The sequence below is a fragment of the Kryptolebias marmoratus genome, linkage group LG1 (genome assembly GCF_001649575.2).
Source record: "Kryptolebias marmoratus isolate JLee-2015 linkage group LG1, ASM164957v2, whole genome shotgun sequence".
Classification (NCBI taxonomy): Eukaryota; Metazoa; Chordata; class Actinopteri; order Cyprinodontiformes; family Rivulidae; genus Kryptolebias; species Kryptolebias marmoratus.
In genome coordinates, this window is record NC_051430.1 from 30,262,803 (window position 1) to 30,289,722 (window position 26,920).

Below are 26,920 nucleotides of genomic sequence, written 5' to 3' on the forward strand. Positions count from 1 at the left end.
TCTGAAGAAGCCTTTTAGTCCTCCATCAATTCAAATCAGGTGTGCTGAAGCTGAGAAACTTCTAAATTAGGGGTGTCCAACCCTTGTCCTCAAGGAACACTAAACTGCAAGTTTTACTTGTTTCTCTGATTCAAAACACCTGATTTGAATCAATGGGTGATTAACAGGCTTCTGCAGAACAGGAAGAGATCATTTAACCACTGAATCAGGTGTTTTAGGGCAAGGAAAGAAGTAAATCATGCAGGGTAGTGGCACTCCAGGAGCAGGACTAACAATTATGAAATAAAAAAGGTCAAAAAGCAAAAAAAATTTGCATGAATAACATCTTTTATATTTCTTTTTTTGTGGTTAAACAGGTTTATCAGTTTGAAAACGTTTCGTATCGGAAAAAATAAAAATATATTCAGTTCAATCTAATCAGTTTCACTGAACGGATCCAATAAACTTTAATGATGAGACTCAAACTTCAGGTTTTCTTGGAAAATAAATGTTTATAAAAAAAGTTTTCAGTGACAGACAGAAAAGACTAACAAACTACAAAACATAAAATACTTTTTAAAAATGATCCACAAGTATGAGAGAGTGCTGGAATCATTAAAACTTCAACTTTACATTTTTTAACGTTTCACTAAAAATAAAAAAGAAAGAAAGAAAGAAACACTTCTGCTTCTGAATTTCTAATCAGAAGTTTATAAAACCCTTTAAACAACCGGATATGTCTGAGTGTCAGTAATCTCCTTAAACAACAGAAATAATATTAAACAGATAATAAAAAAAACTAACAAATACAGGAAGTGTGTCTGGTTTCATAGCTTGAAGTTTAAAGCAGAAAAATAAACATTTTATGGCTTAAAACAATAATAAATAATCCAAACCGTCACATTTTTAAGCAGCAGGATTTCAGTAAAACAATAAATCCATGTTTAGGTTTTGCTTCACTTTCCAGGAGTAACAGGAAGTTATTTGATCAAGTTTTTGACAAATAATGTTCTTGCAGCTTTAATCTGATAGATCACATTTTCAGTGTTAGAAGCAAAGTTTGCATGATGTGTTTAAGTGTTTGTTTGTTTTATCCTCAACAGATCCAGACTGATGACCGGCTCACAGAAACCATCCTAGAACCAGGCGGATCCTTCACTTAACGGGTTTCTTTTCTGGGTTTTTAATCTCTCTGCGCTGCGACTGCAGGAAAATCTGTAATTTTTCTGTTCCCGTCTCTCTAAACTCTGAGTGTCTGCGACCGAAGGACCAGCAAACGTGGACATGTTTTCTGTCAGGGCAGGCGTCCAAATCCAGCTCTGATTCCCTGGAGATGGATTGGAGACGGGTTGGAGACGCCTGTGTCAACGCTCGGACGGGTCCGATGCGTCCGCCACAACAAATTCCCTGAACTTGTTACCAACTCAAGCGAGGAAACTGAGAACCGCTGTGATCGTCTCGAGACATTCTGGAGACGCCCTCATGAGTAGAACTCACCAACGACTGAGAGACACCACCATAGAGGTAGTAAAATGTCTCCAAGTGTCCAAGGGAGTCTCTAAAATGTCTCGTGATTTCCTCATGAGTCAGAGCTTCAGAGTCTTGTCTCTTAAACTGTTCCCAGGTTCAAAAACTGAATTTTCTCTCCAACCCGTCTCACTAAAGCTGGATTCTAAGACACATCCAGTTCTAAAAACCACGTCCTGATAAATTATAATTAAAGAAAAACTTGTTTTAATCTGCCCGTCTCCATTTCTAAATTCAGATTAAATCATGAATATTGGCTGAAGGAGAGCTTAGAGTCACTTTTACGCCTGAAAAGAGGATTTAGAAGCACTTTGCTGCCAGATAAAAGTTTATAAAAGCTTGTTTCTGTCTTTTAATCTCATTTAGGAAACAAAATCCATGTAAACCCAGACCTGAGCCCATAACTACCTTTACATTAATGTTGTTGTTTGTTCGGCTGCTCTGTTCTCTCAGGCGTCGCCACCGCATGTGAACGCCAGCAGAAGATCTGGCGAGCGTTTCACGTCGGATGGCCTTCCTGACGCAACCTGGGCTCGAACCTGCAGCCTCAGGATTACGAGGCTGTGCCGCCGCAGCCCCTGACTCACTCTACATTAATTATTTAGTTTTATTACAGTTTATAACGTAATTTAAACTGTATTTCACACAATTTCAACAGATTAATGGAAACGTGAGGGTAGGGTTAGGGTTAGAATTGACACCCTCCACCCTCCACAGAGGTGGGCAGCACAATAATGTGCACGGCCAGTAATACAGTTCTGCAACACTAAACTCAGCTGTGATTTTAAAAACGTGGCCTGCTGGTCGCCTCAGACACTCAGAGTTCAGTGAGACTGCCACGGGAAACTTCCCCCATCAGCCTCAGCTGATGTCCTAAAGACCCGAGGAGACACACCGGAGCTGCGTGGACAGCCTCCACGCTCCCGGACGTCAAAATAAAGCTGCAGGTTTTTGTTCCACTTCAACAATAACACAAATCAGGTGTAACACTGATGTCGTTCTTCACCAACACCTGTTGGAAGACACAGAATATTGTGTGAGTCGTGAGGCGAGGGACTGAAAGAAAAAGGAAATCCATCGAAGACAGGAATAATTACTGACATATGAGGAATCTAACTGGGACATTTCATCTCGTTTCAGGTTTAAAGTCAGTTTGAACGTTTCTACAGATCCTAGATCTGATGGGTAATTATTCAACCAGCTGCTCTGCGGTCAGGACATCGAGAGGAAACGTGACCCGAGCTTGAGACCAGATCTGGGACACGAGTTTGTATTTCTGTCTCCAGGTCACTTTGTGTTTAATTTAAACAAATATTTAACTTTCGATCGTGTGCTGTTAAAGAAATGAGCAGGTTTAGGGTTTCCAGGCTTTTAAATACAGTTAAAATCATAAATAAACTTTTTCATAATTGCCCTTTACCACTTCACTAAGAAAGAAAAAGTAAAAGTTTCTCTCAGGCTGTGTGCCTTCTTAGGTCATGGAAATGATTTTATATATATTTTAAAAACCATAAAAATGTGATTTTTTGCCAAAGCATCACAACCTCATCCTGTAACACAGGAGGTTAAATGTTTCTTATTACAATTCAAGCAAGAAAACCTAAAGTTCTGCTCTTTGTAGGACTAATTAAAGGTCCTCATTGCAAAGTATGAAGTCAAACATCATCTCCTGAATTATATCAAATGGTTCAGTTTGAAAGAGTTTTCCAGATATGTTGATATGAAATTCTGAAATGCGGGTCTGCACCCAACGTAAACAAAACCCAGCTTGAGTCACATGACTGACCTCTATCAGGCTTTTGCTTATAAATTTTTAAATAAAGGACACATTAAAGTGTAAACTTTGTTTCTTTCTTCATTAATTTTCTCTTTTACCGGTCTTCACGATTTTGCAATGAGTAGCTTTAATCTGGATTATTAATAATTAATAATAATTTGCTGTAAACCAGCTGTAAGGATGAAGGGTGATGATGGGAAACGACAGATAAACGCCACACTGAAAGCTTCACGTGTCTGACTCTGGAGTCAGCTGGGATTTCTAAGGAACAAATAAAAAAAAAAAATCATACTTAAAGGAATAAACTTTCAAACATCTCTGTGTAGCCCTTCATTAATATAAACCATCTGGTCATTTTTGGTCTTTAAACGTCACTCCCACGTTTTTAAATGTGGGGGGAAAAAAAAAAACGCATGTCGTCAACACACAGAAAGGAATGGAAGTCATTTTGTTAATAATTCCAGTTTAGGTCCTTTTTTTGCATGAAATGGAAAAAGAAGGGTTTGAAAAGAGGAGTAAGAGCTTCTAAATGCTAAAGTTACCGCAGCTGGTTTCTGGTTGTGCTTCTGCAGAGCGACCGACAGAAAGCAGGGGATGACGGCTGCGGAGAGGAGAAACCTGGAATCTGGAGGGAGACACGGCGAGTATTGCACAAGTTCAAACCGTCCCGTCTTTGAACTTCAGGAGGAATCGGGGAAACCGTCCGCCTCCCCTCTACTGCACGTCAGGCTGTTCAGGAGCAGCGGCGCAAAGATTTAACAGGAAACTGTGCGTACCGGCCGCACAACCGAACCCTCAGACAGCACGAAGGTAAAACGCCATCCTCCCTCCGATCGAGCCCAGTTTCCAGCAGCGACTCCCGGGCGGGCGACGCTACCCCAGCTGGATGTGACCCGAGTACGTGGTGAGGAGGAGCATGATGGAGAAGCCCGTCAGGAGGCCGGCGTTCTGGATGGCGAAGGTGATGAGGAACCTGCTTCCACCTGCGTCCTCTTCCTCACGACTCACCTCGTTCATCTCTGGAAACTGAGGGAGAAGCAGCTTTTAACCTGGTGGAATCTTTGAAGCAATGCATATCACCCGCCACCAAAACATCATCTTATGGAGCTGTAGCACAACCTCATACTGAGATGTTGAGGATGTTGGCTAACGTGGATTAGCTGTGGGGATTTATCTAGAACCTGTTGGGATTCTGTAACCGAGTTTATCATTCTAATACGTTTACATCTGTGCCGATTCCCTCACCATGTCTGCCAGAGCGATGTAGAGGAACATTCCTCCGGCCAGAGCAAAGATCCAGTTGGGGGAGAAGCTGTTTCCGGCCAGGATCCCGAAGCCCATTCCCAGGTAGCAGCAGCAGGCCGACAGGAAGTTGAAGAACAGAGCCTGCTGGATGCTCATTCCTGCGTTCAGCAGGATCACAAAGTCTCCTGGAGAGACGATCACAACATCAAACATCAGAGATGAAAATAATAAAAACGCTGAAATTTCTACAAGATAAGATGCCTTCACTGTCATTGATGGTGACAGAATGAAGCATGCTCATCACAGTGTTGGTGATAAAAAGTTTAAACGTTACACCCATCTCTGGATCGAGCTGAACGTTTTGGTTTATGAAAACAGCTGAGTCAGAAGTCTCGGCCCGTTTCGTGCTCACAGCTGGTTCTGATCCAGCCAGGACTCACCCAGCTCGTGGGGAAACTCCTCACACAGGATGGCCACAGAGGTGCTGATGCCCTGGAAGACGGAGGCGGTGAAGGAGGCGCCGATAGCCAGGCCGTCGATGAAGTTGTGCAGGCCGTCGCTCAGCGTGATCATCCATGCCAGAGTGCCGATGTCGGAGTAGGTGGTTCCCTTCAGCCAGTAGCAGGCGCCGCCACGCCGTCCGGACTGTGAGCCGCTGTCTCGACTCTGGGACTCCTGAAGACACAGGACGGAGTCAGATCTGCTTACAGACAAGTCATTTACGTTTTAAATGAACGGCCATACCGGACGCTACCTGTGGCGTCTGCGCAGGGCTGAGCATGAGCTCGCCCTCGCCGGCGTCCACCTTGCCCTGAGCCAGACTGGTGGCTTCTCCGTTCTGCTGCAGCTTCTCTTTCTCCCCCTCCTCCAAATCCCCGTGAGGCATCGAGTAATGACCCGCACCGGTGTGATGGCTGTGGCTGTGGCCCTGGGACAGGAGGGGGGGGCAGAAACACAACGAGATCAACGCCATTTTGATTTTAAATGCTCCGTAAAACAAGTCCGTGAACACGCTGCAGTTTAAGTGTATGACTCTGGGTTGGATTTCAGGATAAAACAGTCAGATCTGATCTTTCAGAACAAACAGAAGCAGCGCATGGAGCTGGAGGGCCAAAGAGCCTCTGGAATTGTATAAATGCTGACTCGGCGTTATTCTCCTGTCTCTGTAATCTAATTACTTCAGCAGACTTTGAGCTGTTTTACTCGTTCATGTGTCGAAATGTTCAGCTTGATCGTAAGATAGATGCCACGACGTTTAGTTGTTGTAACTTTTATAGTTTCTGAATTATTTGACTTTATAAACAACAACTTCCACATAGAAACACAGAGATCCCTTCAGTTAGGTTTAGGGTTATGCTACTTTTAGCTACTGTTTTGGTAATTTTAGCTTTAAGCTGATGTTGATATTTGAGGCTTTCAGCCACAGGTTTGCTAATATTATTTTTCAGTTACAGTTTTGCTCATTTTAGCTTTGAGCTAGGATTTGGCTAATTGTTGCTTTCAGCTACTATTTTCTTAATTGTAGCTTTTGCCTAATATTTTGATAGCTTTAGCTTTTAGCTACTGCCTCGCTAACATTTACTTTTAGCTACAGTTTTGCCAATTTTACCTTTTGATCATTTCAAATTTTACCTATGGTTTTGCTACATTTAGCTTTTAGCCACCGTTTTGCTTTTAGCTCCAGGTTTTTAGTTACAGTTTGCTAAATTTGTCTTTTAGCCACACTTTTGCTGATGTTAGCTTTGAGCTCCTGTTTTGTTGGTTTTCTTCAGCACTTTCAGCCAAGTCATTCCTCTCTCAACGTTTTCACAGAAACAGCAGCTCGAAGGTTCTGGTTCTGGTTCTGGACGGTTTGAGCTCACGGCTCCAAACCCGAAGCAGCCACAAGATGGAGCAGCTGTTCTAAAATCAGCCGACAGCGTTTTTCTTCCGGCTGATTTTAGTGAATGAACTCAGAGACGCAGACAGAGTTCATCCTCTGATAAACCTTAAAACTCATGAACAGATCTCAGCCCCTGAGCTCTTTCAATCAATCATTCATAATTTCCTCCTCCAGCCTGAAATCTGAGTCATCTCTGCGTTTAACGCCTCCCGACCGACGGCAGGCCCACCTGGCGGTGGAGAAACTGAGCAACACCTTCATTAAACAACACAGAAGCAAACAGAGCGTGAAATATCCGAGCATCTCTTTGTCTCAGCAAAAAGTTCAAAGTTTGTCCCGTCAGTCGGCGAGTCATCCAACGAGTCATCCAACGAGTCCTCCAACGAGTCCAACCTGCCACCGACGAACAAACACGTCGAGCCAGACGAGTTTATTTCCACGACAGCAAATATTTACCACGTTAACTGTAACAAAAACATTCAGAAACCATCTTAAAGGGAGTCGAAACAGCTTCAGTTCAAACTTCCAACATCACTTTGTAATAAACTCAAACCAGAAAATCCAGACTTTTTGATGTAGGAACTGTATGATGAAGAAATGTTAAAGCTGCTGCTCTGGTGGCTCATTATGGTCACCATGAAAACCACACACCCGGGTCTGTCACTCCCTGACAGCCAAGACGGAAACAGACTGAAAAGTAAGCCTCAGAAAAACAGCCGCTGCGTGAAAACTATAATTCTGACGGTCCCACACGTGATTTATCTTGTTTCTGCCGTGTTTTACGGAGGAGATAAAGACAGCATCGTCGCACAGCGCGTGTTTCTGTGTTTAATCTGCGTGTCTCACAGCCGAGACACAACTATTCCAGCAGGAGGCGCTCCAGGCTGCAGGTTCTGGTTTTATGTTCGTTCTGCTGTAAACTGCAGCTGAGGACTCGTTTCTGTCCTGCATCACTTTTTAAACTCCTGTTGGGATCAGTTTTCGCAGCTCTGCCACAGCACGGCATAGTCAGCTCACCCCGTGTTTTTGTTTGAGGAGGACCCTGAGGACTTTTTCCGTGAAGAAGAAGAGGTAGAAGCCCCCGAAGACCACGGCAGACTTGGACACGTAGAAGTCCACCATCGGGTCGAATCCGAAGGCCTGCGGAGCGGAGAGGAGACGGTGAGAGTCTGTGGTGACGGCGAGACAGAAATCAGTCTCAGGATTTAATGAGAAAGGTTTAAACCTTTTAAAATGAACGGTGAGCTTTTCATGCATCTGTTAGTGAAGTTACAAAAACATTTAATGTTACATTCAGAGGTGTTATTTAAAACCCTAATGTCACACTGTTAAATAAAAGGTCAATTAAGACTAAATATGTCATTGTATAAGGTGGACAAATACTTCACAAAGGGCCTGAATCTCAGAGACAAACATGGCTTTTTGTCTCCGTCCTGAAGACAAACACGTCCTGTAATTAACCCTTCGAGCTCTAAGGTATGTTCATACATTTCATCATAAATGTTTAAATACACAGGATTACACAAAAGCTTGGTGCACCACTAATGATGGGTGTGTTCCCAGCAGCTTTACTGTTAATCTGACTCAGACAGAAGATGTCATCGAGCGAACCAAGTACCTGGTAGGTATCTTGCAAATACCAGTAAGGTACCTTGTAAGTACATTGTAAGTACCCAGTAGGTGTCTTGTTATTACCAGGAAGGTACCTGCTATGTACACTGTAAGTACTCTCTATGTACACTGTAAGTAATCTCTATATACACTGTAAGTAATCTCTATGTACACTGTAAGTACACAGTAGGTACCTTGTAAGTACCCAGTATATATTGTAAGTCCCTGAGATGTACCTTGCAAGTACCTGGTAAGTACCCAGTATATATACTGTAAGTACCTGATATGTAACTTGTAAGTACCAGTAAGGTACCTGGTAAATACACTGTAAGTACTCTGTAGTTAGCTTCTAAGTACTAGGTAGGTAGCTTGTAGGTTCCAGGAAAGTACCTTGTAGGTAACTGGTAAGTACACTGTTAGTACCATGTTACAGTACCATGTGAAACCAAGAAGGTACCATGTAAGTACCCGGTATGTACTATTTAAGCACCTGGTAGGTACACTGTAATTACCAGGAAGGTACCCAGTAAGTATCTTGTAAGTAGCTGGGGTGTTCAGTACACACTCAGTACATCCCTGATATATACCTGCAGGTACAGATAAAACTTCTACTAAAGTACCTTAAATTTTTGGGGAACTTTTTACTCCACTTTCTTGTTTTTGAGAAGTTTAAAACTGAAGTATTTGACATAAATGCTCTGTAGCTTAAATGTCTCACAGAAGAAGGACAAATGTTGTTTTTAACGACCGTGTTGGATCGTTTTCACTGAAATGCTCAGAAGTAACGCTACCTCTGGGATGAGCTGAAACAGAGCGTTGGAGTAGAGCGTGCCAATGGCCAGGGCTATGAAGTAGAGCAGCAGTCGCTTGTAAAAGGTTTTCCTCATGAAGGGCACCACGATGGCCCCGACCAGCGAACACAGAGAGATCAGTGTCACACACAGGATCCCATAACCCCACACTGATCAGAGACAAAGACAGGAAAGAGACAAAGACAGGGAGTTAGTCCAGAGCTGATCTTATCAGATTAATTACCAGGGTAAGGCACAACAATTAGGGAGCACCAACCAATTAGCCCTGCATGAGGAAAAGGAATGAATAAGAAGACAAGAAGCTCATTATCCAGGAGAAGTGACACCACCTTCCTGCGTTCAGTGGTCCAAGCCCAGGTCCTTTTGATCACAGAAACAGGAAGTAATTGAGCTGAAATTACACACATACTTCATTCGAGACCCTTCAGGTGCTTCTGTACCACCCTCACCCGACCACTGCAGGAGACCAAAGAAGGAGCACCAACATGGAGCTTTAATTTCAAGGACTGAAGGTGCTGCAGCTCAGGCCTCAAGGTGACAAAAGTTAAGCACCTGGTGCATAAATAAAAATCACAGATCCTTACAAAACACATTTCAGTGCTGAGCAGAGCTACAGAAAACCACCAACAGAAGGAACACAAAGGAGCTGAAGTGATTCATGTGAGTCCAAAACGAACGTCTCGGCTCTGGTGTTCTGAGAGGCGACAGTGTCTGGGCTGTGGAGAGGCGGAGAGGTGAGCGCATCGCTAGGAATCAAACCTCAGGCAGCAGCTGCAGGACGGCGGTGGAGTAGAGCGTGCCAACGGAAAGAGCGACGAAAAAGGCGAAAACGTGTTTCATGAACTTCGTCTTCAGCAGAGGAACGACGAAGACTCCGGTGAGGGAGAAGGCACTGATCACCGTCACGCTCAAGAAGGAAAAACCCCAAACTGGAGTTGGGACAAAGAGGAAGGTTAGAGCAAAATGAGCGCAGGTTAATCACTTTATCTGTCAGGATTAAGCTTCTGTACAGGAAATACATTTAGTGCTAAAGACGGCATCTCACTGGGCTGAGACCAGCGGGTGAACAAGTCTCCAAAACGTCTCAAACCTGTCTCCGTTTTGTCTCTGATGTCTCCAGCCTGAATCAAGAGAGCTGGAGCCGTATTTAAACAGAGAGGTGCTCGTCCTCCTCGGACAGGAAACGTCCGAGGAAGGTCGGAAAACTACCAAGAATAAAGTTTCACACAAAGAAATTGGCTGCTCGAAACGCGGCCGCACTTCTCGCTGGTCACAAACTGAGACGGCAGCAAAACATTCACGTTTTCTCACAATTTCGAGTCTCCAACTTGTCTCCAACTCGTCTCAGCTCAGTGAGGTTCTGACTTTAACGTTCTCTAATCAAATCTGCTTTGGGCTGAGCCCTCCTAATGATCTCATGGTATGTTTATAATTCAGTTCATCCCGAAGCTGTGAAATTAAATTTACTTCACTGTTAACGGACAGGAAGCATCACCTGCAAAGAAACAAACATAAAATGAACTCCTGCAACATTTGAAGAGTTTAAAAATGACTAACTTGTTAGTGTGACGGGTATTCTGAATCCCTTAAATAAGTTAGAACCAAAGTAAAACTTAAAAACAGCAAAAAGATCACAAGAACACAGATAATGAACAAGGTGTTTATGCCACAAGCTGCAGATACGTGAAGGTAATTAAATAAGAATAAAAAAGCTGGTAAAGACAGAATTAATAGACAGATAAATATATTGTTTCAGTTGAAGTCCGTGACCTTTCTGCTGCAGGAAAGCTGCTCTGCAGCCAAAATAAGCTCCTCGCAGCGACGAGCGGGAGGTGAGCCGAGGGCCTGAGGGGCCGATAAGGAAAAACAAAACCGGCTGTGGAAACAAGCAGACACAACTCTGGGAAATCTCCTCACCTGTCAGAACCAAAACAGGTTAAAAGTCTAAACTTGAGCTCAACAATGTGATCAGCTGCAAAACAAGCCCAAACTCTCGTTCAGCTGTGGAGTTAAAGAACTGAAACCAAACTTTACAGTCGGTCACTGCTGGCCTTTCATACCAAACGCCCTACAGTGGCCCATTCTGATTGATTATCTGCAACAAAAGCTTGGTGCTTTAAAGGACGTCCTGCTGGATGTGTGCAGTCAGCAGTTTGGATCGAGTTACTCTGAATCAGCAGCCAAAAAAAAAAAAACAGCAGGGCTTTCCTGTTTTTATCTGCGTTCACTCTGAGCTACACAATGGATCTGCTGCACATGCAGGATTGTTTTATTCAAGGGTTGTTGAGTTCCCAGCCAATCTGGCAATAGTTATCTAAGCTTTGACTAACTCATGTAGGTTTGTATCTGGTTTGGGGACCTTGATTTATCTTCCTGTCAACAACAAAGGTCTCATTTAATGACAGAAGGGGTTTGAGATCTCACCGGTTAAAAGAAAATCACAGGAAAACTCTTAAAAACAGCGATCTGTGTATCTGTGGTGGAGTGTTTGCCACCATTTGTCATTTCAGATTTACCTTCTGCATCTGAAGGCCTGGGGGAGGAGTCAGCGTTTAGCTCCTCCTCCTTTTTCACCTTGCAGGCGCCAGCGTCCAGCTGCTGCAGCATGGTGGGACACAGCTTCTGGAAACCCTGGCCGTCGAGGCGCGTCTGCTCGCTGATGCTGTAGAAGGCCAGCGTGTCTGCAGGCAAACACTGAGACACAAACAGCAGAAATGGTTTCAAGGACGCCTGTGTTGACTGGGGACAGATTTCAAATTAAAGGCCAGGACACGGCTCAGAATAAAGCTCAAATGATACATTTAATGTGTTTAAATGATCCTGTCCAATACGATAAAAGCCACATGTTTGGCTTCTGCAGATAAAGGCTAACAGTGACGGCTGTGAGTCATCAAAAACACATCCTGTTTGGTTTCAGAGAGCTGAATCATCCGATGTTTAAACAACGTGGGACTTTCCCCACCAGTCCTGTTTCATCTGGAACAATAAATCTGTTTAACAGCAGCTCAGCAGCTGTGACACTAAGCATGAGAAATATGTTAGTTATTTCTGTGCTCCGACAGCCGCGCAGTCTGCTGCTTCATCGGGCTTTCAGGAAACTTTTCAGGATTTTAACGTCTTTTGTTTTTATCAGTCAGTTTTTTTACAAGGCAAACCAGAAAGAAAGGTCGAATAATCTGACTGGCAGTGCAGCTGCGATAAAAACAGGAAAAGGGAGGAGTTGAGTCAGAAAACGCTCCTTAAGTCCCGTGTTGACCCGGTCAGGGACTGGACCTGAACCCAAAGACGGACCACCGAGTGTTTCAGTCCGACTGGGTGTGTGTCAAACATGGAGGATCATTCTCATCTTCAGGCTCCTAATGTTGATGAAGGAAGTTTAACCAAACAGTAAAAGAGAGTTTTTCTGTGTAAACTTTCCAAACACAAATTAAAAACAGTTTCATGACTTTTCAGGGATGAATAACTTGATTTCTGGGACCATTCTCCACAGAAATAGTTTAAAAGGTTCTAATTATTTAATGTGAATATAGAAAATGTTTATAATTTCTAGCTAAGTTTGTATTCTTCAGGACATTTTTCAGATTCCTCCTTTACCACTGCCACGATAACAGACTTAATGAAACTGATTATAAAAGGCTGAGGTAAAGAATATTTACAGTTTATAAACATGTAAACCTGTGAGTCTGAAACATAAACATGTCCTACCTTTGAACCGTTGGCTTTGGGAGGAGTGAGCTTCGTCACCTCGGCCACGTCGCCGCCATCATCGCCACCATCTTCACCGCCATCACTTTGACCCCGGCTGAGCGCAGCGAGGAGGGAGCGCAGCTGAGGCACCGTGATGGTACTGTTGTCCCCATAGCGATCCAGCAGGTCCTGGAGCACCTGGGCGGGTGACGGGTCTCCTCCCTGACCTGCAGCTTGACCGACCGGGCCGAGGAGCAGAGCGACGACCAGGAGGAGCGCCGGCTGGGAGCGGAGGAGGGCGGTGGTCAGAGCGGCCCGGCCATGACGGGACCGGATGAGCATGACTTCTTCAGAGGATGATGGAGGATTTCTGTCGATGGGAAGAAAACTGAATTACTTCAAAACAAACACAGACAGAAATATATTTATTCAGTTAAAAGAGACAAACACAACATTTAAGTTCAACAAAAGATGACTCAGCAGTACACGATACAGCCTGGTACACACCAGGTACTTAGCAGGTAATTACCAAGTAATTACCTAGTACTTACCAGTACTAGTACTTACCAGGTACATATCACACAGTTACCTGGCATGTACCCTGTAAGTACCAGGTACTTATCATGCTGTTACCTGATTTGTACCCTGTAAGTACAGGGTACAAATCACTTCATTATACAGCTATACAGCTACCAGGTATGTACCCTGTAAGTACCAGGAACTTGCCCTGCAAGTACCAGGTATGTACCTTCTAAGTACCAGGAACGTACCCTGTAAGTACCAGGAACGTACCCTGTAAGTACCAGGAACGTACCCTGTAAGTACCAGGAATGTACCCTGTAAGTACCAGGAACAGGAGTACTGGGCTGTATTTTGTATCGCTACCAGCAGATGTATTTGTATGAAGTGTTCTGGACAAAAGTTCCCCAGAAGAAGAATCTCTAACTGCAAACAGCAGAAAGGATCAGATTCATTCCCCCAGATGAGGAGTCCTACTTACAGCCAGACTGAATATTAATAAAACAGAAACATCAGGAGCTGATGGCCTATTTGCTGCTCAGCTGAATGTGATGCTGGCCCCCGTTTATCTGACCAGAACCGGTCCTGGTACATGTGACGGGTGAAGGTCTGAACAGATTCTTAATCCTCCCTAAGCTGAATAAAAGAATAACTTCTCACTGACGTTTGGCTCTTTGCCTCGGAGAACTCGTGAAATGACTCTGAAGTATTCAGGGAGGTATTTATCAGCTCCGGCTCTGATGGGTTCGCCTTTCTTTCTGAAGCCGGTGATAAAAATGTTGAAAATAAACGCCACTCATAAAGCTTTAAACAGATACCTCTACAGGTTGCAGCTGTAAACTTTAACAACTAAGTACATAAAATCAGAGCATTTATTTGAACACGTCGGGCCGCTCCAGAGGAGAAGCCGAACCGAACAGACGAACAGAACCGTTCAGCTTCGTGCTCACCTGTTCCTTCGGACCCCCCGGCGGCAGCTGGAGCGTGAAGAGCTGGATTCAGTGCGTCCGCCCCGAGGCTCCCAGCATGCCGAGCGATGCCTCAGATCACCTGGAAGGTGAGACGGAGCGAGGGATCAGAGAAGAGGACGGTCCTCGGGAGAGAACAGAAGCGAGCAGTAAAAGCCAGATCTTTGTTTTCCTCACAGAGACTCAGAGAGAAGGTCGGAGGAATCAGGGCAATACTGTAACTGCAAACACGCCGTTTAGTTCAGCAGCTGTAGAGGAAACACGCTGCAAGCTGAGACCAAAAACCAACACTTCTTTAAAAACAATAACAGATCCGGAGAATTTCAGGCTGAAAGCAGGGCGCTCTGCTCGGCCTTTACAGTCAGAAACTAAAGACCAATCACTCCTCCCAGGAATGCATATCACCCGCCGCCTTTCATGAGCTTTACACTAATTTCATCTCATGCTGAGGAACATTGAAAATATGTTACAAGTAGCTGCTCCGGATGACTCCCAGCTACTACCACCTCAGGTTTTGGCTCAAAATCTGCGAAACCGATCGGTCAATGTGGATTAGCTGTGGCGGCCATATTCAGTTCCTCAGTTGAAGTTATTTCCTGAAGGACATAAAGTGATGAAGATATTTTTCAGTCTGCGTTTGCCTAAAAATGAAGACGTTTTACAACTTTTTTGTCCCAATCTGAGTTTAGTTACAATGAGGTGGAGCTGATGTTAAAGGTTGGTTTTCTGCTCATCACATGTGTCTGGTTTTATGTCCACAGGCTGGGCGAGCATGTACCTGATACTGGGGTGTGTGTGTGTGTGTGTGTGTGTAAGACTCGTAACCACAGGGTGTTGTTCTGCAGGATTTAAAATAAATAAGGGTGGTTTCTCTTGGAAACATTTTTAGCAGAGAGCAGCAAAGTTAAAGCTCTGTTTTGTAAAGTTTGTTGTTTTTTTAACGCTGTTTTTGACACGACTCGTGTTCCTAAAAAAAGATCTTCTGATGTTTACGTAATATTTAGAAAACCTACACTCAATCAGGCAGGAAATGCTGCCAGTTTGGTCTTGTTGCTGGGAAGGATTTCATGTTTTACAGTTAAAAAACGGGATTAAAGTAGGAGATCATGGTCTCACCAGAGATCTGAGCCAAAAACTATAAAACTACATTACAGCCACTTTTTATTCTCCAGTAAAAACCATCAAAGGTTACCGGGATCCTAAAGAATATCTTAACAACCTGGAATATTGAACTTTGCAGATCTTGTCAAAGTCCAAACTCTACAGATGTTTAAAGCAGTGGGGCCAAGTCCTGGTCCTGGTCCCTGAGGTCCACCATCCTGCAGGTTTTAGATGTTTCTCTGCTCTTCATCAGGCTCCAGAAGCCCATTGATCACTCAGTCATTCAAACCAGGTGAGTCCCAGCAGAGAAACACCTGAAACCTGCAGAGTGGTGGGCCTCCGGGACCAGGACTGGACCACACAGGTTCAGAGCAAAACAAAATAAAAAACTGCTGAGAAATATTCAGTTTTCATTAAAAGAAAAAAGCCGTAACTTCAGACCAGAATAGGTTCCTGTGCTTCAGTGATTCGGATCAGATGAAAACATTTAAACATAAGAGAATAAAAAACTACAAGAACAAGATATTTATAAGATTTAAAGACGAGGAGGATGCTGCGTTCAAGAAATTATACTAATTACTAATTAATACTCCCAATCAGAAACATCTAAGTGTGTTCCTGTCTATAGATATAAAATAATTGTTACAGTTATAACTTCTGTCTTATGTTCTATTAATGTACTGAAGTTTATATTTTAAACAAGAGAGATTCCTATAAATTAATAATTGATGGAGAAAGGTTGGGTTTATTTACTTCCTCCAACCAACAAAAAGATAAAACAGTTAAGATTTCCTGCTGTTGTTTCTTTTCTTATGGTTTACACGACCGAAATAAACCGTTAATGTAAGCAACAGTTTTCCTCTGTAGTAATTTTAAAGCATCTAATGAGTTCCTTTATCTTTTATTTAGTAAAAAAAGGAGCAGAAATGTCTCCTTTGGTTGCAGACCCCTCAGCTAGCTGTTGACTGATAAAAATAAAATTAGAAAACGTAAAAGTCAAAACGAGTTTTCCTCCAATTAGCTCAGAATTATATTATTATAATGAGGGTTTTGTCTTTAATTATCAGCTTATCTGACTTATTTTCACGCTTTAGACAGAAAGGTGTGATAAACGAGGTGTAAAAACATCACCTGGGTCCCTCCTCAGACGCTGCATCCTGTTAATTCTTGATTTAAATTCTCGCCGTGCCTTTTCGGAGTGGAAGCAGACAAACAGGAGCTCCTGGATGTTTTCTCCCTCGACTCCGGCTCTCCTCTCCCTCTTTATACACGCCGGACTGAAGCTCAGCGGCTGTAATTACCGTTTAACCGCCAACACAGACGGTCATTAGATGAGAGAGCGATGGCTGTAAGCTGACTGTCCACCTTCAAATTAAAGGTTTCAGACTCACCTGAGTGACTCAAAGCTCAGAGGTCAGAGATCCAGATAAGATCAGCCACAGAGGATCTGCAGTCACAGCTCAGCAAATCTGAGGCTTTCTGTCATTTTATTTATTCACTTTTAAAGGAAGAAATTAATAAAAACATGTTTTTTGTAATAAACATGAGGTCTGAAACATACAGAGGTGTAAAAACACCATTCCTGTGTAGGAATTAGGTTCAGTTTGTCTGAAAACAAACAAATAAAGAGTTTTATGTTTATTATATGTTTAGTTTATTGGTAATTCTGTACATCTTTTCTTGCCTGTATCTGCGTCGTGTGTTCATGTGCCTTCCTGTTAGCAAAATATTTTACCAAACTAATCATTGGATGCACGTCTGCAGCTTAACTTTCTGACCCCACCTCGCCTAACCGACCTTAAGAAAATGGCTCTAACTCAGTCAGTTTTACAGATACTGAGCTGAACTCTGGTGTGGTAGTAGCTGAGAGTCATTCCCAACACTTACTGTTAATAAATTAGGTGTAAAGTTTAAATAAAGTGGTTATAACCATTAAAAGAGATTAAAACTCTGACATAGATTCCTTCAGGGAATTATAGGATTTAACATGTTTATATTATTTTAGTGAATTACTTAAATTAGATGTGTGAAATCGTTTAAATTTGTTTGTATTTTTCCTCTAATTTAATGTGAGTTTTAGGGTATCTTGTTTTATTTACAGATCTTTTGTTTCCTTACAGTTGCTGCTGTTTTACTGCTTTACAATCAGAATGGTTTTTATTATTATTATTGGTAGTTTTCTGTGTTTTTGCCCTTTAAAAGCTGCTCTACACACAGACTGATGTATTGATCCTATAAAAACAAACCCAAAGAACCGTGATGATGGAGTAAAGCCTGTAGTTGTAACAAACACCTCCTGCTGGGTGAATTATCAGCAGCTGGGAAGAATTTAGGGTTCAGTAAAACTCGGACCAGCTAGCCGGTTAAGTTGTTAGCCTTGACAGTTAGCTTACCGGGGTGATGGTGGAGCCAAACGCGGGCTTTGACGTCAATTCCCCCGAAACAGCGACGTCCCTCCGGCTATGACACACGCTGGAGACTCAGGGTGAGTCAGAAAATGTGTCGTGAGGACGGCCGGGAGTCCCAGCTGGCTTCATTCATTCACGGACGGACAGTTTTTACTTGCGTCTCATTCCGAACTACACAACCCGTGGGGCCGAGTAGGTGATGACGTCATTGGTCCTTCGCCGGCGGGGCTCTGTCTCCCCCGAGCGGTCAGAGTCGGTACTGCATGTTGTTTTTGTTTTTGTTTTGGTTCCTTGCGTCCTAAAAAATCAACTTAAGGGCATCTTCTGGCTTTAAAGGGGGAAATGAAGTGTTTTGAGAAAAACTCCGCCCACAATCAGCCCGCAGAAACTCTAAAAACAAGTCAATAATATTTGAAATCAGAGAAATGGACACTGGAGGGTTTTATGATTGTGTTTAACTGAAAGGAAAACATGAAAATTCATTATCTGGATATTTTATTTAATTTCACATTTAAATAAACATCCTTTCAAGCTAGTTTCCCTCATTACCCTCTCTTCCCTCAACAACAGCAGTTTATCCTTCATTTTCTCTGTGCTTCGTTGTTAACATGATCTGATTTAATAATGTTCTGTGTGTGTAGACAGCAAAACATCTCATGAACCACTGAACTGTTGTATCTTCTTCTTATTCCCTTTTCAGGTCATTCTCCTCCATCTAACTCTGTCCTCTGCGTCCTCTGTCCTCAGTCCAACTCCCTCCATGTCCTCTTTAACTGCATCCATATATGTCCTCTTTGTCTCTAACATCCTTCTGTCCCTCCTCTGCACATGTCCAAACCATCTCAGTCTGGCCTCTCCCAATCCTTCAACCTGTGCTGGACCTCTGATGACCTCATTCCTAATCCGGTTCATCCTTGTCCCTCCCAAGGAGAACCTCAACACCTTCAGCTCTTTATCACACTCCCTGTTCTAATGGACAGTCGACCCTAAATCCTTGAAGTCCTGCATCTTTGTGACCTTTGACCTTGTAGCCTCCCTGTTCCACCTGCCTTCCTTTCATTCACACACAGGTCTTCCTACTGCTGACTTTCAGGTGCATATCTCCACCTCTCCAAGTTCTCCTCCACCTGTTCCCTGTCCTCACTACAGATCATGATGTCCTCTGCAAACATCATAGTCCACACAGTGGAAAAAAACGCGCATGCGCGATGCGGAATATTTACCAGTAAATAAAATAAATAAAAAAATAGTAATAATTATTTTTAAAAAACGGGTAAAGCTTAAGCTAATAACAATACAAATGGAGCATAAAGTGGTCCTGGTTAAAAATTGAAAATAAAAATAAAAACATCGTCTTCTGCCGACGTGATGACGCGTCAGGCGGAAGTTGGTTTGATTGCGGAAGTGAGCGGATGCTGTTGTATTTGTAGCTTTAGCGATCTCCTTTCAGGCTTTAGTCATTTGATTCTGTGCGGGTTTTTTTTATATAAATGTATGTAGGTCTTTTGTGGGGGCTTCAGTTTCACGGCTCGACCAGGTAAGAACCAATAAAAAGTCACTGTGGTAGTTAACCCGTTGGCTAAGTTAACGTTTGCTAAGTTAGCGCGGCTAACTCCCCAACGTCGGTTAGAAAACACTTCAGGGAGACAGAGAGCAAAACAAGGAGCGCGTGGCGCCTGTTAACTCACCTATAACTTACCTATAACTCACCTATAACATGTCGGATTACTAGCAGGTGTCTGAAATATGAAATATGAGCAGTTCCAGTCAAAAATGAACCACAGTTTCGCATTTGGTTTGTGTCCCCTCCTCTCTGGACATATTTAGTTACCTGGAAGTTGGATTAATAAATTAAAATGACTAAACTCGTATTGAAGCGACACGTTTCTGCCAGTAGAGGATCTCTAGGTTTAAAAAAACTCATTTTAAAAACATTAATTAAATCTGAGACGTGTTGTGACATTAAATAAATAACTACAAGAACATCAAACATAGTTAGGTTTTTCAAATGCATTGATTATTAACGCATGTGGAGTTGTAAAACATTAACAATTAACCCAAACCAGGTCATTAATAAACACTGAGCTTTATTAGGAACTGTGTTACAAACAGACACAACACAAGTGATCTGCTGCTGTTGAAGGCGTCATTGATAAATAACCAGAAAAGAGCTTTAAAACCAGAGAAACTGCATTTTCTATGAAAACACAGAGAAGGCTGAGCTGGAGCTGAGCCCAAAGTTAGCATGCTGCGAGCTAAAAGCTAAAATGGCAAAATGTGGCTAATTGTTACAATACACTAGCTTTAAGTTAAAAGTAGCAAAAAGCTAGCTGAAGCTAAACAGAGTGGTAGCTAAAGGCTAAAAACAAAGCCAGTAGCTGATTCAGATTTCAAAGTTTTTGAAGAAATTGAAGAGATCTTTCATGTATTTCTATGGGAAGAATATTTGTGAATAAAGTTAAATATTTTGAGGCGTTACAAAAACTAAATATACATATATGAATGGCTAAAATAGTAAAAATAAAATAAACAGGGAAATGGAATTTTACTCTTCTTTCTTCAATGATTATTTATTCAAAGGATCTAATGTTTCTGCTGACCGCACTGACGTTTAAAACATTTAAAAAATGCGTTTTTACAAAATCTGAGTGAGTGGGAGCTCCTCCACTCCTTTAGGAGCGCCACACCCTTCGGGCTGAGCCGTCTGTCGGCGTCGAGTCACTTCAGGATGCCTGACTGCAAGTCATCGCCCTCCAAACAGTCATTTATCTTCAGATGATCTCAGGCGACGGCAGATCGACTCATACTGCTTTTCAGGTCTACGTGTCGGACTTCTCTGACCTATGTGAAACCCGTTTGCTTTAAACAAAACACTTTGTAAATAGAGTATCTTTATTGTCATTATTTGTCACACATAATGAAATTACAGGTATGATGATGTAACAGAACAAACCAGCCTTTTGAACATGTCCCTTCTGAATTCTGTCTACACGTTTAAAGTGGCGAGGAGTGTTTTACTTTTATAACCTCAGTTTGACGTTTTTAGCTGTTGAACAAGTGAGAATCACTCACAAACAGAACAGCAGATAAAACTGCACGAATCGGTGAGTCACGAGGTCGGCGGTTAGTTGATGTTCTGATGGCCTGAGGATAGAAACTGGTGTTGAGTCTGGATGTTCAGGCCTTTGCGGACCTGTTGACCCATCCTTTAAAACAGATGGGTCTTTGAGGACGGCAGTGGACCTGCTCAGACATCGAGTGTCAGTGGGGGGGGGGTGTCAGCCGCAGACTTAAAGATGGAGTCGGATGGATGGTTGGGTTGGGTTTCAAATGTTCGGTGGCAGAAATAATGTGGGACTGGAAGTTTGCAGCTTAAACTGCACCTATTTAACACCTAAAAAGAGAATAAAATGATTAAAACTTCTCTTGAACGAGTGTTCGGTTTGATCTGATTATCACACACTTTTATTTTAATAAACAAATGAGTATGAACGTTACATTTACTTCTACTTTTTTATTTCTGAGGCATTACTCACAGTAAAGAATCTTTAACTTTTTGACTTGCATGAATGAGTCATGATGACTGAGAGCTAAAAACAAAGATATAACTCTTGGTATTATAAGTTAAACAGTGTTTATTATTCACTAGAAGACAGTTGTACGCTATATTTTCTTAAACAGGCTTCAGATTAACAGTTTTACTCACGCGTCTGTCAACACTGCAGACACATGGGTTGGTTTGCTGTTTATTATATTGCAGCTAAAGTTTGGTATGTTGTCCAAAATTACCTTGAAGCTGTTTTAAACTGTTACAGAAACCAAATATTTTTCACATACTGTAAAAGAGTCTTATTTAGAAAAAGCACCAAAGCATTCGGGGACTCCCAGGCTGAGCCGGTGTTGTCGGTAAACGTTCGGCCACGTTTAAACGTTTCGGCTGCTTCTTCCAGTCTGTCAGGTTGAGCTGCTGCGATGGCCGATCACACCGACGTCAGCCTGCTGCCGGAGGAGCGAGTCCGCGCTCTCACCAAGAAGGGGAGCTCGGTGGAGGTCAACGACGACGTGCCGCCGCGCCGCTACTTCCGCTCCGGCATGGAGATGATCCGCATGGCGAGCATCTACACGGAGGAGGGCAACATCGAGCACGCCTTCGTCCTCTACAACAAATACATCACGTGAGTTTAGATTCAGTGTTTTAACTTAAGTCAGGAGAACGTTTACCTGCTCAAATATTAAAACATTCAACTGATGTGTTTTTTCTTTTTTAAGGCTCTTTATTGAAAAACTTCCCAAGCATCGGGAATACAAGACTGCGAACATTCCTGAGAAAAAGGACACAGTAAAGGTGCCCAAACTGTGTTTTTATTTTGATCCACTGACGGAGAAGTCACAGCTTTGCTTTAACACCTGAACTCCTTCTGGTTCCACAGAAACTCAAAGATGTTGCATTTCCTCAAGCAGAGATTCTCAAAAAAGCCCTTTTGAAAAGATTTGAACAAGAATATGCAGAATATCTCGTCAAAAAGGTAAAGTGAAGCGCCGCTTGTTGGGTTTATGCTTTCATTTGTCTCACATTTAACTAAACTGACCTGAAATAAAAGATTTTTTATTTTTTAACTGCTAAACAAATTGTTCTGCAAGAGATCTGTCCCCAGGATCGAAGCTTTTTAAAAACATTAATGAGTTGTTTGCTGCTCAGAAAGCGGAGGAGGAGGCCTCGGCGCAGGAGCAGTCCAGGCGGCGCGCTCTGGACGCCGAGCGGGAGCGCGTGGCCGAGATGCAGCGGCGGCAGCGGGAGCAGGAGCAGTTCAGTGCCTTCGAGGAGATGATCCGCCGCCAGGAGCTGGAAAAGGAGCGCCAGCGAGTTCTCCTGGAGTTCGCCACGCCCACCGCGCCCTCCCCCAACACGCCCCTCATTCCGGGCATCCAGGGCCCGCCGCTGGTGTCCCCGTCCCCGCCGCAGAGCCCGGGGGACATGTCCGGAAGCAACAACTATCAGCACGAGCACGCTCGGCCTCCTGGGAACTCCGGCCCTCCGAGCTTCGACCGCTCACTCAAACCAGGCTCTCTGGTCAGCCCCGGGAACAACAGTGAGTTTCAGTTTTTCTTTAAACGTTTAAACGCCTCCCTGTCTTCATCTCATCACTGAACATTGTCACCCAGCTGAGGCGTGTCCCTTCCTGCTTTGCTGCAGATTCCATGGTGGATGCCCTTCGGCAGCTGGCGGTTCCGGCTGAGCTGTGCCGGGGTTTCCTGCGGCTGGCCGAGGCCAACACCAGCAGAGCCATAGAGACCTGCGGCATCCTGTGTGGAAAGCTGGTAAGACTCTGGGACACGAAGCCGCTCGACCAAATCCATCTCTCAGGTTCCTGCTAAGTCTTCAAAGGAACTGAATTTAGTTTCAGTGTTTTCCTGCTTTGGATAAGTGCAGAAAAAAGAAATGAAAGCATGGAAATACGTCGGTTTGTGTATTTTATTCCCTTTTCTTTCTAAAAACTAAAACTTTCTTAAAGTATTTTTTGAATTGATTGTCAATCTGAAATCAGGAGAAGCAGATCTTTGTTGTGAGATAACTCAGGGGTCGGCCATATATCACATATATTATGAGATTTTCCTCTTGCGATATGAAAAACTAATATTTTCCAAACATATATTACATTTTAACAGCATCTAACGTACTCGAAGTTTAGGTTTTCCCAGGTTCTTTGAATGCATCACAGCTCCCTCGCCCAGAGTTGATTTAAAATTTGTAAGTCTGATTCACCTGGGCCAAAAAACCTTTTACATGTAATATTTTCTTCAAGGTTAAAATAAAACTAAGCAGTGTTTTTAAGTAAAAAGAAGTATGGAAATAAAAAAAGTCTAATAAAATGAGCAAAAAAATTAATAATTGAAGAGAAAGTCATTCTGTAATCATAATTAGAGCATTATAGGGGTTTAATAAAAAACAGTATTGTTGTACAAACATTAGATTACAGGAAATTTAGACATCTTAAGGTAAAAAAGTGGCTCAAAAATGTGTCTTAAAAACTATAAAATTTTAAAACAGGAATAGAATAAAAAAAATCTTTTATTTGTCCAACAAAGCAGTCATTTAGGACATATTATTTAGGAGCCATGATGATTTCAGATCAGTTTGTTGACTGTAAACCTTTAATTTCCTGGATTCTGGTTCATCAGCCTCTGAAACAATCATCCAGGAGGCTCCTTTAGCTGCTGCACCTTTTGTCTGAATGAAGTCACTTCCTGTCTGCGTTTTTTTCCCCTCTCCTCTCACATTCAGTGAGCATGACTCAGCATTTTTCCCCAGCAGAGAAGCAGTCAGCGTAACGTTGAGTCACACGCCGTCCTTCGGTGCGTTTTGCATCATTTGCTGCGGCGTGACGCGCTCCGTGTTTCGTTGCAGACCAGGAACGCGTTCACTGTGACCCACGTCATCGTCCCGAAGCAGTGCGGCGGGCCGGACTACTGCGACACGGAAAACGAGGAAGAGCTCTTCCTCATCCAGGACCAGTACGACCTCATCACCCTGGGATGGATTCACGTGAGTGAAGACGAGCAGTTTGGGTCGGGGCGGGGTTATTTAGGTCAACGCTGAAGCATGGTTATTTTTTTTTTACACTCGAACAGTAAATGTTTCTTTGTTAAACTTTCCCTTAAAAAAAACTGACAGTTTATTCAAATGTAGGTTTCAGAATGAAACCGTAAACAAATAAATAAAAACAGCAACTTAATGCTTTCATTATATTCTAGGGTTTAATGAAACCCGTATTTTCCTCCTGATTTTTGTTCTTATTTTTCTAAATGTCATACTTTATGATATAATGTCTGTGAATGTCTTATCATTTGGTGGATTAATACAATTTCAATAATGAAATTGGGGGAAAAAATCCATAATTTTATGAATGTAAACAAAACTGCAGCAGAAAGTGTTTCAGTTCAACCTCCAGGAAAAATCTGTCATTTATAAATAAGAGTAAAGAAACAATAATAAATATGAATAATTTCCCTGTTTGGATCCAGTCATTACTGTTCCTTATGAGAACGTTGTTTCCTCCTGTTTAAACCTTTTTTGTTAAAAGTTATTTCTTTGAGCGGCGCTCTCTGTGGGCGTCGCCCAAGGCGGAGCTGCAGCTCATCCAGGAGGCGAAGCAAGAAGAGAGCGCCGCTCACAAACTGAAATATAACAACAATAATAACCTGATTAAACTGTCTTTATGATCAGTTTGAACTCAAATTAAAATTACAACTGCAACAGATTTTAGCCCCGTGTTTGTGTAACTGAATGAATTGTAGCGTTTATTTAATTTTCGAACGTAACGTTTGTGTTTGCAGACTCACCCCACTCAGACGGCCTTCCTGTCCAGCGTGGACCTCCACACACACTGCTCCTACCAGATCATGCTGCCCGAGGCCATCGCCATTGTCTGCTCGCCCAAGTTTAACGAGTGAGTCCTGGTTCAGCTGCTTTCAGTGCCTCGGCTGTGGGTTTGTTTTCTGTTTTTGACCCGTTCTGGTGGTGTCTCCGTCAGAATCGGTTACTTCCGGCTAACGGACCGGGGGACAGACGAGATCTCCACGTGTAAACAGAAAGGTTTCCACCCTCACAGCAAAGATCCGCCTCTGTTCACAGTGAGTATGGCTCTGCTGGTGATGAGCATTTTGTTCTAATTAATTTTAATTTGATCCTGTAGATTTCTGCAGCTCAGAAAGCCGGGCTTTAACTGAGGCGTTCAGGAGCGACTCGGTTCAACCCGACTGCAGCTGCTTCTGTTTCCTGCCGTCGTTGAACTCAGACGTCTGTTTTGTTTGTCCTTTCAGCACGCGGGACACGTGACCATCACCGAGGGCTCAGTGAGCATGATGGACCTGCGGTGATCCGGCTCACCTCCACTCACTGACTCTTTTATCAAACTGAAGACGTTTTACTGAAAACAGAAACACTCTTTATTTGTTTTTTTTATTTTATTATTATTATTTTCAGGTCGGCACTGAGACAAAGCCGGCTGTGAGTTTACCATAACAGACTTGATTTGTTCTGAGAAGGAACAAAGTTTTTTGCTTCATGAGAAAAAGAAGAACATCTTATTATTGCACTTTCCAACCAAGCAACTAATGTCTGTTTTTGTTTCTAATTCAGCTCTTTGTTTCAAATGAAAACGTTCGTTTGTCTCGTAGCTCGACCTCTCTCCTCAAAGTTTTGGTTCTGCCTGACAGATAAAGTGCCAAGGATGTGAATATTTAGCTGTCGAATTTCTCATAGTGCAATACGAAGCTCCGCGTGAAGCCGCGAGTCTGAATCTGACTCTTCTTGTTGTTTTGACTCGGCCGTTGAAGCGCTACAAGCCAGCAGTGACTCAGGTACACAGGCAGTGCTGCTGCGGCTGCCCTGCAGCGCACGTTTTCCACACCATCACATCCTCCATTAGCCCCGCCCCCTCTGAAGGGTTCGCTCCTGTTTGTGTGTGGTGGGAACGACTCATCGCTTACCGTCTGAGCAGAGTTCAGGCCTCTCAGCCTTCCTTTAGTTTGCTCCCTTCTCCTGGTAGAAGAATCAGAGGATTAGCCATAATTATCAATTATATGCCAAGAAAAAATAAACGTATAGATGAGTTTACCCTGCAGCGGTTTGTTGTATTTGTCCACCTGGATCTCAGAAAAAATGTAAGGAAACACAGGATGGGTTTACTTTGCAGATTAATAAGTTTTAAAGTCTGACAGTGCAGAAAAAAGATGATTTTATCTGAGAAACTGATTTTTTTCTCTCATTTAAGTAAGTTGGTCAATTCAATTGAAAAAGTGTTTTAATATATCACAGGAAGAAGTCCTGAATGACTAAATGATTCAATTTCATGAAGAAGCTGAAACTTAGACTAAAAGTAGCAAAACATGAGCTAAAAGTAGCAGAAGAAGACAAAACAGCCGGTTTGATGAAGCAGATTTCAATAAGATCTATGTTTTTTGAATGATTTGAAGAGATCTGTGTATTTCTGAGGTAAAACTGAATATTTTGAAAAGTATAAAAGTTGCAGCCATGTCCATAACGTTTTGATATACAAATGGCTAAAATACTACAAAGTATAAAAAAGTAGGTAGCAAAAAAAACAAAAAAGTAAACAAGAAAATGGTAAAAATGCTGACTCAGCATGTTTGTGCATCTAAATAAAAAAGCAGAATTAAGTCACTAGGTTGCAGAATTTGGACTTCTACTTGTCTACAGGTAAGTATTGTCTTAAAACTTTACAGTAAATGTATTTAAGGTTTATAAACATTCACATTTAGACTTTCCAAAATAAAAGTTCTCATCCATTTATGACTGTTTTGTTTTTTATTGCACCTGATGTTTCTGGAATAATATATAATCAAAAGGAAAAACCTTTATAGTGTTGCAGATGTGCTGGGCT

The 26,920-nt window shown here is 42.6% G+C and overlaps 2 protein-coding genes across 5 annotated transcripts; one reads left to right on the plus strand and one right to left on the minus strand.

Moving 5' to 3' along the window:
• Positions 1-471: 471 nt before the first annotated feature.
• On the minus strand, positions 472-17,722 carry slc39a14 (solute carrier family 39 member 14). 4 transcript variants are annotated; one of them, XM_017430804.3, is made up of 10 exons: positions 17,502-17,722; positions 13,990-14,089; positions 12,539-12,890; positions 11,350-11,527; positions 8,813-8,982; positions 7,428-7,550; positions 5,283-5,456; positions 4,969-5,203; positions 4,529-4,713; positions 472-4,309 (listed from the first exon to the last, which is right to left on the minus strand). In XM_017430804.3, the coding sequence occupies exons 3-10, from the start codon at positions 12,860-12,862 to the stop codon at positions 4,157-4,159; spliced, it is 1,542 nt and encodes a 513-aa protein (XP_017286293.1). In that variant the 5' UTR covers positions 12,863-12,890; positions 13,990-14,089; positions 17,502-17,722; the 3' UTR covers positions 472-4,156. The 4 variants fall into 4 exon arrangements, with proteins under 4 accessions (XP_017286293.1, XP_037830779.1, XP_017286291.1 ...); XM_037974851.1 differs by having other exon boundaries at positions 13,990-14,132; XM_017430802.3 differs by lacking the exon at positions 17,502-17,722 and adding an exon at positions 16,240-16,451.
• A 1,172-nt stretch (positions 17,723-18,894) lies between these two features.
• LOC108244527 (STAM-binding protein-like A) lies at positions 18,895-26,686 on the plus strand. The gene is made up of 10 exons (XM_017430805.3): positions 18,895-19,053; positions 21,467-21,691; positions 21,786-21,861; positions 21,947-22,042; positions 22,216-22,606; positions 22,711-22,835; positions 23,923-24,060; positions 24,852-24,964; positions 25,049-25,148; positions 25,338-26,686. Exons 2-10 carry the CDS (start codon positions 21,489-21,491, stop codon positions 25,392-25,394), a joined length of 1,299 nt encoding a protein of 432 aa, XP_017286294.1. The 5' UTR covers positions 18,895-19,053; positions 21,467-21,488; the 3' UTR covers positions 25,395-26,686.
• The last annotated feature ends 234 nt before the right edge of the window (positions 26,687-26,920 follow it).